Source organism: Dendrobates tinctorius, unplaced genomic scaffold (genome assembly GCF_039654945.1).
Source record: "Dendrobates tinctorius isolate UK_male_01 unplaced genomic scaffold, ASM3965494v1 ptg000060l, whole genome shotgun sequence".
Classification (NCBI taxonomy): domain Eukaryota; kingdom Metazoa; phylum Chordata; class Amphibia; order Anura; family Dendrobatidae; genus Dendrobates; species Dendrobates tinctorius.
Window position 1 is genome coordinate 37,133,512 of NW_027361728.1, and position 18,486 is coordinate 37,151,997.

The 18,486-nt window shown below is 47.4% G+C and overlaps 1 protein-coding gene across 6 annotated transcripts in view; it reads left to right on the top strand.

Annotated features, from left to right (window-relative positions):
• The window catches only part of PLD1 (phospholipase D1), a 358,284-nt gene that overhangs the window by 310,605 nt on the left and 29,193 nt on the right, over positions 1 to 18,486 (top strand). For all 6 annotated transcript variants that reach the window (XM_073578846.1, XM_073578845.1, XM_073578848.1 and 3 more), the window contains one exon: positions 1,574 to 1,708. In XM_073578846.1, coding sequence (XP_073434947.1) covers positions 1,574 to 1,708 — 135 coding nt within the window. The remainder of the gene's footprint in view (positions 1 to 1,573; positions 1,709 to 18,486) is intronic.

The following is an 18,486-nucleotide window of genomic DNA, read 5'->3' on the forward strand; positions in this document are numbered from 1 at the left end:
GATACTCAAAATCAAAGTGGAAAACCAAATTACAGGTTGATCCAAATTCAGTGGAAATGGCTCAAGACAAGGAAATGATTCTCATTAGGGTGTGGCCTCCACTTGCCTGTATGACCTTCCCCCCACAATGCATGGGTTTGGTCCTGATGAGGTGCCGGATGTTCTCCTCAGGGATGTCCTCCCAGAGCTGAGTTAAAGTGTTGGTCAAAACCTAGACAGTCTGTGGTGCAACGTGGCGTTGGTAAATGGAACAAGACATGATGTCCCAGATGTGCTCGATTTGATTCAGGTCTGGGGAACGGGCAGGCCAGTTATAGCATCAGTGCCTTCATGATGCAGGAACTGCTGACAGACTTCAGCCACATGAGGCCTAGCATTGTCATGCATCAGAAGGAACCCAGGGCCCACTGTACCTGCATATGGTCTCCAATAGGTCTGAGGATCTCATCCCAGTACCTAATGGCAGTCAAGGCACTTCTGGCTAGCGCATGGAGGGCTGTTCAGCTCTCCAAAGAAATGCCTCCCCACAATATTACTGACCCACTGCCAAATCGGTCACACTGTAGGATATTGCAGGGAGTAGAACGTTCTGCACTGCGTCTCCAGACTCTTATCACGTCTGTCCCATGGTGCAGTGTGAGCCTGCTCTCATCCGTGAAGAACACGTCGCCATTGTCGAATCTGTCAATTTTAGAGTTCTCTGGCAAATGCCAATCTCCCTGCACTTGTGGACATCGGGCCCTCGTACCACCCTAACGGAGTCTGGTTCTGAAAGTTTTAGCAGACACATGGATGTTAGTGGCCTGCTGGAGGTCATTTTACAAGGCTCTTGCACTGCTATTCATGTTCCTCCTTGAACAAAGGAGGAGGTAGCAGTCCTGCTGCTGGGTTGTTGACCTCCTACGGCTCTCTCCACGTCTTCTGGTGTACTGGCCTGTCTCCTGGTATCTGCTCTATGCTCTGGATACTGTTCTGATAGACAGAGCTACCCTTCTTGCCACAGCTCATATGATGTCCCCTCCTGTATGAGCTGCACTACCTGTGCAACTTCTGTGGGTTGTAGACACCGCCCCATGCTACTGTACAGTACCTCTAAGGGGTGAGGGCAATGACAAAATGCAAATATGACTTAAACAGCCAAATATGATGAGAACAAAGAAATGGTCTGTGGTCACCCCCTACAGAACCACTCCTGTTATAGGGGTTGTCTTGCAATTTGCCTGTCATTTCTACCTGTTGTCTGTCTGTTATATTTGTACAGCAGCAGGAGAAATTGATTCACTATTGGTGTTGCTTCATAACTGGACAGGCTGATTTCACAGAAGTGTGATTTGACTTGGAGTTACATTGTGTTTAAGCATTCCCTCTATTTTTTGGAGCAGTGCGTATATGTATCTAAAAATATTTGTTTAAAATACATATAAGAATCTGATAATAGCCAGTCATAATCCTGGCAGTGTGCCGTTTGCTAATATTCATCAAGCAGCAGGGGGAGCACTTGTTCTGTTTTTGTGATCGAATTCTCAGCGCTCCGCAGGAAATCTGTTATTAACAAGTGTTCTGCTGTTTTCAGTTGGAGATAAGTGGCTGAACTACATCTCCTTCTGTGGTCTTCGGACATATGCAGAGCTGGAAGGAAACCTGGTTACTGAACTCATATATGTTCACAGTAAACTGCTTATTGCTGATGATAACACAGTCATTATCGGTAAGTCTGCATACACATCACTTTTTATATACGTCTTTAGAATTGTGATTATGTTAGAAAGTCTCAGAACCTTTCAAAATGACCTGCTTCCCAAAATGAAGTTAACATGTAGCTAGTGAAAATCGGAGGCAAATTATAGAGGTTATTCCATATTTTAATATTAAACTGACAGCAAATGAATATTTAAAATTAATGAAATTGAGTTACTTGGTTCATATAATGTACCAGTGTTGTTGATTCATTCCAATCTAGCCCTCCAAAACAGAAAATTTACAAGATGCTTTGTACACTATTAAAGGTTCTATCACCACTGACAGTAAATACTGCTGCATGTTATTGGGTTGTTAGAGTAAACCAGGTACATAATGTAACTCACAAATTTAGGCCATAATAGACCAATATAACACAAAAAAGTGTATGTAGCCACTCTTCAAAAATCATGAAAAGACAAGGAGAAAAGAGTTTTTGAGGCAAAAAATGTATTTTTAGTAATCTAACAATACAGGTTAAAAATGACTATGAATGACAAACAGGAGTCAGGGGTAACAAGCAAATTGCTACAAGAAAATGGATATACATAGGTGGGCAAAATTCTATTTAATAGACTCAATGGTCCTTATCCACACAAAGTAACATCCATAAATGGTCATAAATATGTCAAGATAAATATTCATAATTCTTACCCTTTGTGCCTATAAAAATAGCTAAAGTTACTCCATAGAAGGAAAAGATCCTTTCCTTCCAATGGGGTAACTTTAGCCATTTGTATAGGCACAATGAGTAAGAAGTATGCATATTTATGGATGTTTGTGTTGATAAGGACCATTTGAGTCTTTTCTTTTTAATTATTTATTTACAGGCCAGGAGCGGCTGATGAATACCCCCATCATCTGCTCCTGCTCTCCCTGTTATTAGCGGTAGCAGGTGTAAGATGATGGGATCAGTAGTCCCATCAGCTGACACCTGTGACCTGAGGTAAACATTATACCTCCGATCACAGCTGAGCACTCCCGCTGTCTTTTGACATCCTGGGAATCGTGGCTCTCTGACCGGCGGGTATGATTTCTCCGCCACTCAGAAGTCGTGTTTGCCGCGCAGTCATGCATATGACAGCATGTCAAACACTGTATTGTCAGACCCCCCATTCAAGTGAATGGGGTTCGGGTCCAGCCTGCTGGATGATGGGTTTTATGGACGCATCATGCAGCCTGCCATTTAGGTGTAGCAAATCTCACTGTGAAATAACATCCTGCTGTCCTTGTGTTTTTTCACCATCCATTCAAGTCAATGGGTGAAAAACGCTGAAAGAAGTGACATGCTCGTTAAAAAAAAAGCTGCAAAGCACAAAATCCTGATGACAAAAAAAACTGTGCGTGAGATTACTGAAATCTCATAGGCTTTGCTGTTACTGTAAAAAGCAGCTGAAAATTAGCATAAAAAAACACAGCAAAAACGCATGGCTGCTGCGTTTTTTTTCTGCAGCAAAACCTGATTACTCTGTCGCCTCATTGGGGGACACAGAACCATGGGTGTTATGCTGCTGTCCACTAGGAGGCGACACTATGCATAATCTGAAAAATATTAACTTTGGCTCCTCCTCTGCAGTATACACCCCTGGACGGCGTCAGCCTTCTCCAGTTTTTGCTTAGTGTCGCAGGAGGCACACCTAAGAATTTTTTTTACTCCGTCTTTTTCCTGGATTTTTTTTCCAAAGGACTACAGATGAAGAAAAGCGGGTCTCCAGCGAGACTCCCGGCATGGCTCCCTCCTCGGTCCCCCATTAGGGGTACCCGGTTGAGGTCGAGGTGGCTATTCCCCATGTCGCTCCCTCCCCAGTCCCTCGGGTCCTGGTTCGAGGTCGAGACCCCCCTCCTTCCCCAACCCCTTTGGGGTCTGGGTTGAGGTTGAGGTGAGGATGAAGACCCCCTGACGGTGACAGACGCACCCTCCCTAATCCCCCGCAGGGGGCATTAGATTGAGACGCCTCAGGTAGGGTCGGAGTACAGGCAGCATTCCGCAGCTTCCAGGAACCCCAGACCAGCTGAGGGATGCTGTTGGGGCTGGGGGAGGGTGCGGACTGGATGGCACAGCAGAGACAGGGCTTTTCTGCGTCCCTGTCTCTGCAGCAGCAGCGGCTCCATAGCGCTCCGGGGGCCCCCCATACAGGAACCGCTACCCCTGCTACCCCCACCGCTATCCAGTCGACCATTCTGGGGGGGTTTGGTACAAATCCGCCCCCCGGACTACCGCGCCGCTCTGGAGCCCTCCTGGGCATCAGGCCTCTAATTTAGATCGCGGCTTCGGCCTAGCCGAAGCCGCTGCCTTTTCCCCGCCCCCCCCCCCCGGCCCGCCCCCCGGATGACTAAAATGACACACTGGAGTGTCATACAAGGGGCGGTTTGAGGCAGAAAGGGCGCGTTTTTACACAGCCCAGCGCGCCCTTTTCAGCTCTCCGCCCCCTCCTCCCTCTCCTCAGAGTCCCGGTGGCCATTTTTTTTGGATGAGATCCAGGAGAGGAGCATCACATCGGTCTCCGGGGGGCACAGAACTGGGATCTGTCGGCGCTGGACCTAGGGGCACATCGGTGGGGTAAGCTCACAGCTGGGTTCTCATACTCAGCTGTGAATCCATACTTCCTATAAGGCTCTCTGTGGGTTCCCTCTGCGTAGCCACCCCTGTACGATCCCTAATAGCCAGCCTCTGTGCACTATGCCGGGCTCAAGGAAGAGAACCAGGCAGGAATGTTTCTATGCATTCTGCACAGCCTGCAAAGCCACGCTCCCTAGTGGCTGCACGTATCCGCACTGCCGGGACTGCATCCAGAACTCTGGGTCAGAACCCCAGGGAGTCCCTACTGATGCTTCAGTGTCACAGGCCCGGAATGGGCAACTCAGATGTCACAGTCTATGACACAGTCCATAGACAACCTAACTGCCACATTGCTGCAAGCTCTGCAGTCGGGCTGCGGCTATGGACGTTACACAGCAAACGGACAGCTTGTCTCAGGAACCTGCTGCTTCCGACTCTCACAGACGTAAGCGGACCCACAGGTCTCGATCACCTGAGTCGTCCTATAGCACAAGGTCGTCCCCCTCCAGGGAGAGACAGCGTCATTCCAGGTCTCCTAGGCAGTCCCCTGTCACAGACAGACAGTGCAATTTACCACAGAGATCCCCCACCACAGAAGACCCCCGCCCCAGGTCGCCCTCCAGGGATCACCTTAGCGAGGCACAGGATTCGGAGGGCATCTGTGACTCCGACTCAGATAACGAAACGGAGAGGTCCGTGGTACCTTCTCCCCCTAGCAATACAGCGCTAGTTGAGGACATAATCTCTGCCATCCATCGGGTGCTAAAAATTCCAGAGTCGGCCCCGGAAGTCCCGGAACATAGGATTTGCTTCGAAAGTGTTCAGAAACCACCTAAGGTCTTCCCTAATCACCATGAGTTTGAGAAAATACTTACCAAACAGTTTGCGCAGCCTGAGAAAAAATTTGCTAATCGCAAATATTTGGAAGCGAAGTACCCCTTCCCACAGACAGACACCAAACAATGGACAGATCCACGTGAAGTGGACCCCCTGGTTTCGAGGCTAGCAGCGCAGACCTTACTCTCTCTGCCAGATAGCTCAACTCTCAGGGACGCAGCAGACCGGCAAGTAGAACGCATGGCTCGTTCTATTTTCGAAGCGGCAGGCGCCTCTCTGGGCCCTGCGTTTGCTTCAGTTTGGGCGGCCAAGGCCATCCTGGCTTGGGCCAAAAAACTACAGGAGGGTCTTCAAGCTTCAAATCCTGAGCTCTCGGACCAAGCGGTCCAGATAGCAGTGGTAGCAGACTACATGATTCATGCAGCCCTGGATTCCGCAAGAGGTGTAGCGGGAATAGCATCAAACGCCATCACGATCCGACGCATCCTCTGGCTGCGAGAATGGAAAGCGGATGCGGCCTCAAAGAAGTCCCTCACGTGACTTCCGTATCTTACTGGAAGACTTTTCGGCGAAAAGTTGGACACAATGATAGCCAATGCCACTGGGGGTAAGAGTACCTCTCTCCCTCAACTAAAACCGAAACGCACGTTTAAACGAAGAAACCAGACACGATTCCGATCCTTTCGGAATTCCTCGGGCTGGTCCGTCTCGCGCCCAGCGCAAAACCGTAACCGCTCTCAACGCAGGGACAACCCACGGACGCAGCAGCGACCGGACAGGTCTTGGCAGTCGAAAGCAGGCCAAGCGAAACCCAAGGGAGGAAAACCTCAGAACTTCGCTTCATCATGACTCACGAACTCCGGAAGACACCCCACCAGTAGGCGGCCGACTTTTACTCTTTCAGCAAGTCTGGCTGCCTATTACAGAAGACAAGTGGGTCAGGGAAATAGTGTCTTCCGGATACAAGATAGAGTTCACTTCCGCTCCACCGAACCGGTTCTTCCTCTCTATTCCTCCAACACTACCAGACAAGGCTCGTGCTTTCCACCAAGCGGTCTCCTCTCTCCTTCAAGCATGAGTTGTGGTGCCGGTTCCCGCGAACGAGCGATTCCGAGGGTTCTACTCAAATCTGTTCGTAGTCCCCAAGAAAGGATGCAGCGTCCGACCCATACTGGACCTAAAACAGCTCAACAATTACGTACTGGTCCGTCATTTCCGCATGGAGTCCCTCCGGTCCATCATTGCATCCATGGAGCAGGGAGAATACCTTGCCTCCATAGACATACAGGATGCGTATCTGCACATACCAATTGCCCCCGCCCACCAAAGGTTTCTCAGGTTCGCGATCAACCAAAACCACTACCAGTTTGTCGCCCTTCCGTTCGGACTCGCCACGGCTCCAAGAACGTTCACCAAAGTCATGGCGGCCACCATGGACGCTCTGCACTCAAGAGGCATTCTAGTCATCCCGTACCTGGACGACCTCCTCATCAAGTCTCCCACTTTCAAAGACTGCGAGGTCAGTGTCTCAATCACAATAGACACACTGAGTCGCCTGGGATGGCTAGTCAACCTACAGAAATCGTCGACTATCCCAAGTCAGACTCTAACATTCCTGGGAATGTTATTCGACACCTCCAGGGGCCTGGTGCTCCTTCCCAAGGACAAGACACTGGCCATCCGTCTGGGAGTTCGTACACTCCTTCGCAGTCCTCCTCGATCTCTCCGGTTTGCCATGAGAGTCCTCGGCCGGATGGCAGCAGCAATAGAGGCAGTGCCATTTGCCCAGTTTCACCGCAGGGTCCTTCAACTAGCCATACTCAGATCTTGGGACAGGAATCCCTTCTCCCTCGACAGGGAGTTCAGGTTTACGTCGTCAACCAGGAGGTCCCTGCATTGGTGGCTCAAACCAACCTCGCTTACACGAGGTAAGCCCTTTCTCTCAGGACAATGGAAGATCCTGACTACCGATGCAAGCCTGACAGGCTGGGGGGGCGGTGCACCTACATCACAGGGCACAAGGGAAGTGACATTGCCCATCAATATTCTGGAAATCAGGGCCATCCTCTTGGCACTGAGAGCCTTTCATCACTTGCTTGCAGCCTCGCACATACGGATACAGTCGGGCAATGCCACGGCTGTGGCATACGTGAACCACCAAGGCGGGACCTGCAGCGCCCAGGCGATGAGAGAAGTGGCGCATATCCTCCGATGGGCAGAAGACACGAGGTCGGTACTTTCTGCGGTCCACATTCCGGGTGTAGAAAACTGGGAAGCAGACTTCCTCAGCAGGCAAGGAATGGACTAGGGGGAGTGGTCTCTCCATCCCGAGATTTTTTACCAGATCTGTCAACGTTGGGGAACCCCGGAGGTGGACCTAATGGCATCCCATCTCAATACCAAGGTCCCCAATTTCATGCCCAGGACACACGACCCGCGGTCACTCGGAGCGGATGCCCTGGTCCAGGACTGGTCCCAGTTCCGACTCCTGTACATTTTTCCACCCCTCCCCCTAATCTCCAGGGTCGTGAGGAAGATCAAGCAAGAGGGAGTTCCAACCATCCTCATCGCGCCAGACTGGCCCAGACGTACATGGTACGCCGACATCGTTCAACTTACAGCAGACGTCCCCTGGCGTCTACCCGACCGTCACGACCTTCTGTCTCAAGGTCCGTTCTTCCACCAGAATTCAGGGGCTCTCAATTTGACAGCATGGCCCTTGAAACCTGGATTCTAACCCAGGCAGGTTTTTCACCGGCAGTCATTGCAACTATGATCAGGGCAAGGAAGCCTGCCTCCGCCAAGCTCTATTATCGTACCTGGAGAGCTTTCTTTTCTTGGTGCGAATCTCATGGACAAGTCCCACTCCCTTATTCCCTCCCGAAGGTACTAGGTTTTCTTCAATCGGGCCTAGACGCCAAGCTATCCTTAAGCTCGCTTAAGAGTCAGGTGTCGGCGCTTTCAGTCCTTTTTCAAAAGCGCATTGCTATTAAACCACAAGTCAGGACTTTCATCCAGGGAGTTTCCCGATTGGTTCCTCCCTACAAACGTCCGCTGGATACGTGGGACCTCAATCTGGTCCTGACAGCATTGCAAGCTCCACCCTTCGAACCTCTTGGAGGAGTTCCACTTTCCATTCTGTCTCAGAAAGTGTTTTTTCTAGTGGTGATCACCTCGTTACGCAGAGTGTCGGAATTGTCAGCACTTTCCTGCAGACGGCCTTTCCTAGCCTTTCACCAGGACAAGGTGGTTCTCCGCACCAGGGCTGTGGAGTCTGAGTCGGAGTTAGTTTTGGTCGGAGTCGGTAGAAATGTACCGACTCCGACTCCAGCTTTAAAAAAAAATGTATTAATATTTCATAATTGAACTTTCATATGAATTTTATAAATGTTACTCAAATATATATGTTCTATCAAACTATGAACAACAGTGATAAGCAGTTCTGCTGGAGATAGACATTTCTTACTACTTGTGTGTCACTGTTCTCCACTGCCCTTATCTAATCTTATACTTGGTTAACCTCATGCTGCCCCAACCCCCCTACTTACAATGTATGAAACTGAAAGTGAAAATGTGTTGCAAATTCTTAGTAGTAAAGCTCCTCCTCTAGACTAGATCATACTAGGTGTGCGTCTTCCAAGCATCTCACAGCTGCCTGCTACTCAGAAGAGGAAGACTGTAAGAAGTACTATCCTTTCAACAAACTTTGCATCAGTTAACTGTGAGTACATGAGGAATAATAACAGTATTACTGACCACTATATCAGTTGTACGACCTGGCAATAATTTTGTACAATTGTTTTTAGGAAAAACAATTGTCATTTGGATTGTGAATGCAGAATTAAAAACCTGAGAATGTCAAAGAAGCATCACATTAAATCAGCTGTATTTGAACATTTCACCATCACTCAAGATAGAAAACATTATGTCTGTCAGTGTATGACAAATGATCCATTCGAAAACAAATGCTGTGAAGCCAAGATGAGTGCATATTCAGGCAAAGATAAAAATGCTCCTACCAGAGCTTCTAATCTAAAGAGACATTTACAGTGCTTTCATCCAGAGGTACTGAAAGCAGTGGATGAGAGAGACTGCATCCAAACCAATGAACCAGTGCCCAGCTCTTCCAGCCAAACAAAGGAGCAGAGAACTTTGCAGCCATCAGTTGCAAGATATTTTGTCAGTGACAAAGTTACTGTGACAATGACAGTAGATACATTTAAAAAACAGATCATAGAGCTTGTTGTAAAGGATAGTGTGCCTATTTCATTATTTTCACGACCAGCTTTTATGTGTCTGAATGGGGAAATGGCCCGCAAGCTTGGTGTTTCTCTGGAGAGAGAGAGTATTATAAAATTAGTAATCGAAGAAGCTTTTAAACAAAAGGAAGAACTTAAAAAAAACTCTCAAGGGACGCTTTCTGTTGCTTAAAATGGATGCCTGCACACGTCACAGAGTGAACTATTTTGCCATCAATGTCCGATTTGTTTGTGACAAAAATGAAATAGTTACCAAGACATTGGCAGTAAAAGACACCAAAGCTCATCACACCAGTGAGTTTCTCCAGGTCTTGGTGGAAAAGGTTCTGCAAGACTATGAACTTAAAAAAGAGCAAGTTCTTTCTGTCGTAACTGACAATGCTTCAAATATGATAAGTACTATTAAGCTAATGAATGAGAGTAATGATGGTGACCAGCAGCTAGAAGAACATTCTGGGTCCACAGACACAGAAATGTTTGAAATAGAGGAACACAGTATTGTAACTGAGGAGCAAACTGAAGTTGCTTCAGATGAACAGCAACATGATAGTTTAGATCTTGTTGAAACTGTGTCAATATGTTCTTTCATTCATCACATGCGCTGTGTTGTGCATACGCTACAGCTGGCTATAAGAGACAGTCTGCAAGAAGGACATGCTGCTGCACTGATTGGCAAGGTGAGAAAATTGGCTACTGTTGCCAGAACCCCTAAAGTTGACTCAATTTTGAAGAGACGTGCTGGAAAAGGGGCAATTATTGATCAAGCCACACGATGGGGCAGTACTTAATGATTCAGCGCTTGGTTGAACTGAAAACCTTTCTTGTAGACATGGCTAACCCTCAACTGACGCTAAATGAAAGTCAGTGGAATCAGGTGACTGAGTGACTAAAAAATTACAAGCAGAGGACTTAACTCCAGGTATTTTCTTAAAGGAGTGGAAGAACCTGATGATTCGCCTGTCCCAAAGAGGGTGTTAATTGCAAGTGGCATTGCTACATCAATGAAACGGAGAGACGAGCTACTATTACAAAATAACATTCTTTTGGCAGCTGTTTATGTAGACCCAATGCATCGGATTCTTCTAGATGATCAATAGCTAAGTAAAGGAAAATAAGCTCTGTTTGAAATCGCAATAAGGATGAAAGGGTTGCAGAACAGTCAGGGGTAACAAGAAGAATTTGGTCGTCCTGCCACATCTTCACCCTCATCATCAACTGATGAAGAATTTAATTTCGAAAAATATTTGGATCACAAGGACCGTGAAAAGCGTTCCCGCATAGAAGAGTCATCCCCATCAAGCAACACAGCCAGTATATTTCAGCAGAATTTTTCATGTGCACTAAAAGAAATTGAGAAATTTGACCGTTCATCAAAAATAACAGTGCAACAAGCGATTCCTCTGTATCCTGACATTGTCAGAGATGTTGCCCGAGTGGTTACTGCTTTGCCACCAACACAAGTTAGTGTAGAGACTCTGCTCTCAAAATAATTAGATCAGATTTGAGGGCATCCATGAAGGAGGATCTGACAGAGGCAATACTTTTTCTAATGACAAATTTATAGATTTCTTCTTATTAACTGCATAAAAGTGTTTATTGCATATTTACTTACAGTTTAGAAAAGTTTATAAAAGTTATTTGCTATATTCTAATTGTATTCTAATAAATGTAGTTTTTGCTCTAAGTGGTCTGATTACTTATATGTTGGTGAGAAACTGAATAAGCACGATGTTTAATATTTTACAACAGTAAATTTGTTGTTATGAATTGGCCATTTATGAAGGAGTCGGAGCCGGAGCCTGATAAAATCCAGGAGTCAGAGTCGCAACTGTTGCTTACCGACTCCACAGCCCTGCTCCGCACGGTACATCCTTCCTTCTGAAGGTTGTGTCCAACTTTCACCTCAATGAGGAGATTTCACTGCCATCTCTTTGCCCGGTTCCGGTTCATAGAGTGGAGAAGGCTCTGCATACGCTTGACCTCGTCAGAGCATTGCGGATTTACGTCTCCAGGACTGCACCTTTCCGGAAGTCTGATTCCCTCTTCATTCTTCCGGAAGGTAGTCGCAAGGGGCTGCCGGCTTCCAAGGCTACCCTTGCCAGGTGGATCAAGTTCACCATACATGAGGCCTACCGACTTAACAGTTCCCCTCTTCCGGCCGGTATCACGGCACACTCTACACGGGCAGTAGGGGCCTCCTGGGCCATTCGGCATCAGGCTTCGGCACAACAAGTGTGTAAGGCGGCCACTTGGACCAGCCTACACACGTTTACGAAACACTACAGTGTTCATACCCAGTCCTCAGCGGATGCGAGCCTGGGTAGACTGGTTCTGCAGGCGGCAGTGCCCCAAATTTAGGGATCTGCTAGCACAATATTCGTCCATTGCTTCCCACCCAGGGACTGCTTTGGGACGTCCCATGGTTCTGTGTCCCCCAATGAGGCGACAGAGTAAAGGAGATTTTTGTGTACTCACCGTAAAATCTCTTTCTCTTAGCCTCTAATTGGGGGACACAGCTCCCACCCTGTTGCCCTTATGGGCCGTTGTTTACGGTTGAGTTCTCATATTGTTCTTTGAGCTCGTACATAGTAGCCTTCTTACAGGCATGGTTATGTTATTTGGTTACGTTCCTCCTAATGCTTTGGCACAAAACTGGAGAAGGCTGACGCCGTCCAGGGGTGTATACTGCAGAGGAGGAGCCAAAGTTAATCTTTTTCAGATTATGCATAGTGTCGCCTCCTAGTGGACAGCAGCATAACACCCATGGTTCTGTGTCCCCCAATTAGAGGCTAAGAGAAAGAGATTTTACGGTGAGTACACAAAAATCTCCTTTTCTTGGCAGGAAAGAAGCTGCTGCAAAAATGCATATTTAGGTTTGTTTTTGGTGCATTTTTGTTGGCAGTTTTGGTGCTGTTTTTTCATGTGTTTTGGGGGCTAACTTGTGTCTTTTTGTGCATGCTGATAAAGTTGAGTACCCCCCCAGAGAAAAAAAAAAATTACTTCCTGTCGAACCATACCTCTAGATCAGACCTGGTAAAGTGCAGCCCGTGGGTCAAATGCGGCCCTCTGGCTGTCTGTCCGGTCCGAGACAGCGGAGGGGCTGAAAACAGTGGCCCACTGTCCGCATCGTGCATGCCCGCCCGTTGTCTTTGCTGTCTACAATTATCCATTCTTACTGCATTAGTGGAGGAGGGGCCTCGGGAGACTTCCTCCACCAATCAGTTTGCGAAACAGCTGACGCGATTGTCATTTCATCACATCAGCTTCGACAACCTACAATCTGGCTTCCATCTCCATCATTCCACTGAGACTGCCCTGACTAAACTTACTAATGACTTATTTACATCCAAAGCTAACAGAGAATTCTCTATACTCCTCCTAGACCTGTCCTCTGCCTTCGACACAGTTTACCACTGCCTCCTTACGGATCCTCTTTCTTTGGTGTCAAAGACCTTGCCCTATCCTGGATCCCTCATACCTTACCAACCGAAGATTTGGTGTTTCCTACTCTCACACTACCCCCTCATCTCGCCCCCTCTCTGTGTGTGTCCCTCAAGGATCTGTCCTAGGACCCCTTCTCTTCTCAATCAAAAGTATGGCCACCTCAACATAAAAGTGACATTAATATTTCGTAGATCCTCCTTTTGCAAAAATAACAGCCTCTAGTCGCTTCCTGTAGCTATTAATGAGTTCCTGGATGAAGGTATTTGTGACCATTCCTGTTTACAAAACAATTCCAGTTCAGTTAAGTTTGATGGTCGCCAAGCATGGACAGCCCGCTTCAAATCATCCCACAGATGTTCAATGATATTCAGGTCTGGGGATTGGGATGGCCATTCCAGAATATTGTAATTGTTCCTCTGCATGAATGCCTGAGTAGATTTGGAGCGGTGTTTTGGATCATTGTCTTGCTGAAATATCCATCCCCTGCGTAACTTCAACTTCGTCACTGATTCTTGCACATTATTGTCAAGAATCTGCTGATACTGAGATGATGAATCCATGCGACCCTCAACTTTAACAAGATTCCCGGTGCCGGCATTGGCCACACAGCCCCAAAGCATGATGGAACCACCACCAAATTTTACTGTGCGTAGCAAGTGTTTTTCTTGGAATGCTGTGTTTTTTAGCCTCCATGCATAACGCCTTTTTGTATGACCAAACAACTCAATCTTTGTTTCATCAGTCCACAGGACCTTCTTCGAAAATGTAACTGGCTTGTCCAAATGTGCTTTTGCATACCTCGGGCGACTCTGGTTGTGGCGTGCTTGCAGAAACGGCTTCTTTCGCATCACTCTCCCATACATCTTCTCCTTGTGCAAAGTGCGCTGTATTGTTGACAGATGCACAGTGACACCATCTGCAGCAAGATGATGCTGCAGGTCTTTAGAGGTGGTCTGTGGATTGTCCTTGACTGTTCTCACCATTCTTCTTCTCTGGCTTTCTGATATTTTTCTTCGCCTGCCACTTCTGGGCTTAACAAGAACTGTACCTGTGTTCTTCCATTTCCTTACTATGTTCCTCACAGTGGAAACTGACAGGTTAAATCTCTGAGACAACTTTTTGTATCCTTCCCCTGAAAAGCTATGTTGAATAATTTTTGTTTTCAGATCATTTGAGAGTTGTTTTGAGGAGGCCATGATGCCACTCTTAATAGGAGAATCAAATAGGAGAACTACTTGCAAGTGGCCACCTTAAATACCTTTTCTCATGATTTGATACACCTGGCTATGAAGTTCAAAGCTCAATGAGGTTACAAAACCAATTTAGTGCTTCAGGAAGTCAGTAAAAAGTAGTTAGGAGTGTTCAAATCAAGAAAATAAGGGTGCCCATACTTTTGCATCGGTCAAATTTTGTTTAAATGCAGATTGCACATTTTCTGTTAGTACAATAAACCTCATTTGAATCCAGAAATGTAACTAAGTCCATCAGTTATTAGATATATGAAACTGAAATAGCTGTTGCAAAAACCAAAATTGTTATAAAGAAAAAGGTTAACATTAATAGGGGTGCTCAAACTTTAACATATGACTGTATATCTGAGTGTAGATCCCCGCCCACTCCGCATAGCCACATTCACTATAATATCCCACATCCCGTCAGCCAGAGCCACCGGACTACTACCCCTAATATCCCACATCATCCCGTCAGCCAGCGCCACCGGGATCAGAACCAAAGCGCTGGATGGATTTGCCCTGACTTCCATACCGGAGATCCCTTTAAGAAAGGCCTGGGGTCAGTACCAAAGTGCAGAGTGGATTTGCCCTAACTTCCATACCAATGATCCCTTTAAGAGACCCTGGGGTCAGAACCACAGAGCTGAGTGGAACGGTCCTAACTTCCATACCAGGGATCCCTTTAAGAGAGGCCTGGGGTCAAAACCAAAGCCCTGGATGGATTTGCTCTGACTTCCATACCAATAATCCCTTTAAGAGGGAAGATGTGCCTACGCGATGGAGGATGTGTGATGTGTATATGGACAGGGTGGGGGAGATTCATTTCTGTCATAGACTGCTAGACCTAATATTAACCAACAGGCCAGACCGCATATCAAATGTAAGGGTTGGGGGTCACTTGGGTAACAGTGATCACAAATTAATAAGTTTTCATGTATCCTTTAATAAGATGTGTAGTAGAGGGGGTTACAAGAACACTAAACTTCAGGAAAGCAAATTTCCAACGGATGAGAGATGATCTTGGTGCAATTAACTGGGACGATATCCTGAGACATAAAAATACACAAAGAAAATGGGAGACGTTTATTAGCATCCTGAATAGGACCTGTGCACAATATATACCAGGGGTCCTCAAACTACGGCCCGCGGGCCGCATGCGGCCCTCTAAAGACTTTTATCCGGCCCCCCGCCAGGCCGACTTTGAGCTCTTGAACTGCACTGCAGTTTAGTGTCGGCGGGCCGTGTAATTGCGGGCGGGACGAGGCGCCGAGGAAAGGCGTTGCGCAGCCCTCCCGCAGCACAGTGCACAGAGACGACGTGATTGTCATCACGCCGCCTGCGCGGTCTGATGAAGTCACGCCGCCTGGGCCTGTGCCGGAAGAAGACGGAGACGAGCGCACGCCTCTTTAGAGCAGCGCGGGGACATAGGTGAGTACTTTTTTTTTTTTTTTAATGCCGGGTCCTATTGGGGATATTTTCCTGCCTAGTGGGGACATTGTTCTACCTAGTGGGGACCTGTGCTACCTATTGGGGACATTTTTCTGCCTAGTGGGGACCTGTGCTACCTATTGGGGACATTGTTCTGCCTAGTGGGGACCTGTGCTACCTATTGGGGACATTTTTCTGCCTAGTGGGGACCTGTGCTACCTATTGGGGACATTTTTCTGCCTAGTGGGGACATTGTTCTGCCTAGTGGGGACCTGTGCTACCTATTGGGGACATTTTTCTGCCTAGTGGGGACCTGTGCTACCTATTGGGGACATTTTTCTGCCTAGTGGGGACATTTTTCTGCCTAGTGGGCGCCTGTGCTACCTATTGGGGACATTTTTCTGCCTAGTGGGGACATTGTTCTGTCTAGTGGGGACCTGTGCTACCTATTGGGGACATTTTTCTGCCTAGTGGGGACCTGTGCTACCTATTGGGGATATTTTCCTGCCTAGTGGGGACATTTACCTGCCTATTGAGGACATTTACCTTCCTATTGGGGACCTGTGCTACCTATTGGGGACATTTACCTGCCTATTGGGGACCTTTGCTACCTATTGGGGACATTTACCTGCCTAATGGGGACCTGTGCTGCCTAATGGGTCCTGTGTTGCCTATTGGGGACATTTACCTGCCTATTGGGGACCTGTGCTGCCTATTGGGGACATTTACCTGCCTATTGGGGACATTTACCTGCCTAATGGGGACATTTGCCTGCCTAATGGAGACCTGTGCTGCCTATTGGGGACATTTACCTGCCTAATGGGGACATTTGCCTGCCTAATTGAGACCTGTGCTGCCTATTGGGGACATTTACCTGCCTATTGGAGACCTGTGCTGCCTAATGGGGACATTTGCCTGCCTAATGGAGACCTGTGCTGCCTATTGGGGACATTTACCTGCCTTTTGGGACCTGTGCTGCCTATTGGGGACATTTACCTGCCTTTTGGGGACCTGTGCTGCCTATTGGGGACATTTACCTGCCTATTGGGGACCTGTGCTGCCTATTGGGGACATTTACCTGCCTTTTGGGGACCTGTGCTGCCTATTTGGGACATTTACCTGCCTATTGGGGACCTATGCTGCCTATTGGGGACATTTACCTGCCTTTTAGGGACCAATGCTGCCTATTGGGGATTCTTGCACCACACCAGTCTGAGCCTGAGGTAAAAGTGGAGTTCCACCAATATGGGCACTGATGAGGCTGCATTGATGGGCACTGATCAGGCTGCGCTGATGGGCTCTGATCAGGCTGCATTGATGGGCACTGATCAGGCTGCATTGATGGGCACTGATCAGGCTGCATTGATGGGCACTGATCAGGCTGCATTGATGGGCACTGATCAGGCTGCATTGATGGGCACTGATCAGGCTGCATTGATGGGCACTGATCAGGCTGCATTGATGGGCACTGATCAGGCTGCATTGATGGGCACTGATCAGGCTGCATTGATGGGCACTGATCAGGCTGCATTGATGGGCACTGATCAGGCTGCATTGATGGGCGCTGATCAGGCTGCATTGATGGGCGCTGATCAGGCTGCATTGATGGGCACTGATCAGGCTGCATTGATGGGCACTGATCAGGCTGCATTGATGGGCACTGATCAGGCTGCATTGATGGGCACTGATCAGGCTGCATTGATGGGCACTGATCAGGCTGCATTGATGGGCACTGATCAGGCTGCATTGATGGGCACTGATCAGGCTGCATTGATGGGCACTGATCAGGCTGCATTGATGGGCACTGATCAGGCTGCATTGATGGGCACTGATCAGGCTGCATTGATGGGCACTGATCAGGCTGCATTGATGGGCACTGATCAGGCTGCATTGATGGGCACTGATCAGGCTGCATTGATGGGCACTGATCAGGCTGCATTGATGGGCACTGATCAGGCTGCATTGATGGGCACTGATCAGGCTGCATTGATGGGCACTGATCAGGCTGCATTGATGGGCACTGATCAGGCTGCATTGATGGGCACTGATCAGGCTGCATTGATGGGCACTGATCAGGCTGCATTGATGGGCACTGATCAGGCTGCATTGATGGGCACTGATCAGGCTGCATTGATAGGCACTGATCAGGCTGCATTGATGGGCACTGATCAGGCTGCATTGATGGGCACTGATCAGGCTGCATTGATAGGCACTAATCAGGCTGCATTGTTGGGTACTGATCAAGAAAGAGAAAAAATTGACTCGAAGTGTAGGATATTCGAAGAACCCAAAAAATCGGTAAGTTTGATTTAACTTCATTTTTAATATTGTATTTGTTCCTATTTTTGTTTTATTACTTCTAAATAAGATATGTGCAGTGTGCACAGGAATTTATTCATAATTTTTTTTTAAACTATATTCCGGCCCTCCAACGGTCCGAGGGACCGTAACTGGCCCCCTGTTTAAAAAGTTTGAGGACCCCTGATATATACCGTATGGGAATAAACATGCGAGAAATAGGAAGAAACCACTATGGCTAAATAGAGCTGTAAGGGGCGCAATAAGGGACAAAAATAAAGCATTTAGCGAATTAAAGCAAATAGGTAGTGATGAGGCATTAACTAAATACAGAAGATTAAATAAATTCTGTAAAAAGCAAATCAAGACAGCAAAGATTGAGACAGAGAGACTCATTGCCAGAGAAAGTAAAAATAATCCCAAAATATTCTTTAACTACATAAATAGTAAGAAACTAAAAAATGATAGTGTTGGCCCCCTTAAAAATAGTCTGGGTGAAATGGTGGATGAGGATGAGGAAAAAGCCAATATGCTAAATGACTTTTTTTTTTAACAGTGTTTACACAAGAAAATCCCATGACGGATAACATGATCAGGGATAAAAATTCTCTGTTAAATGTCACCTGCTTAACCCAGCAGGAAGTACGGCGGCGTCTAAAAATCACTAAAATTGACAAATCCCCGGGCCCGG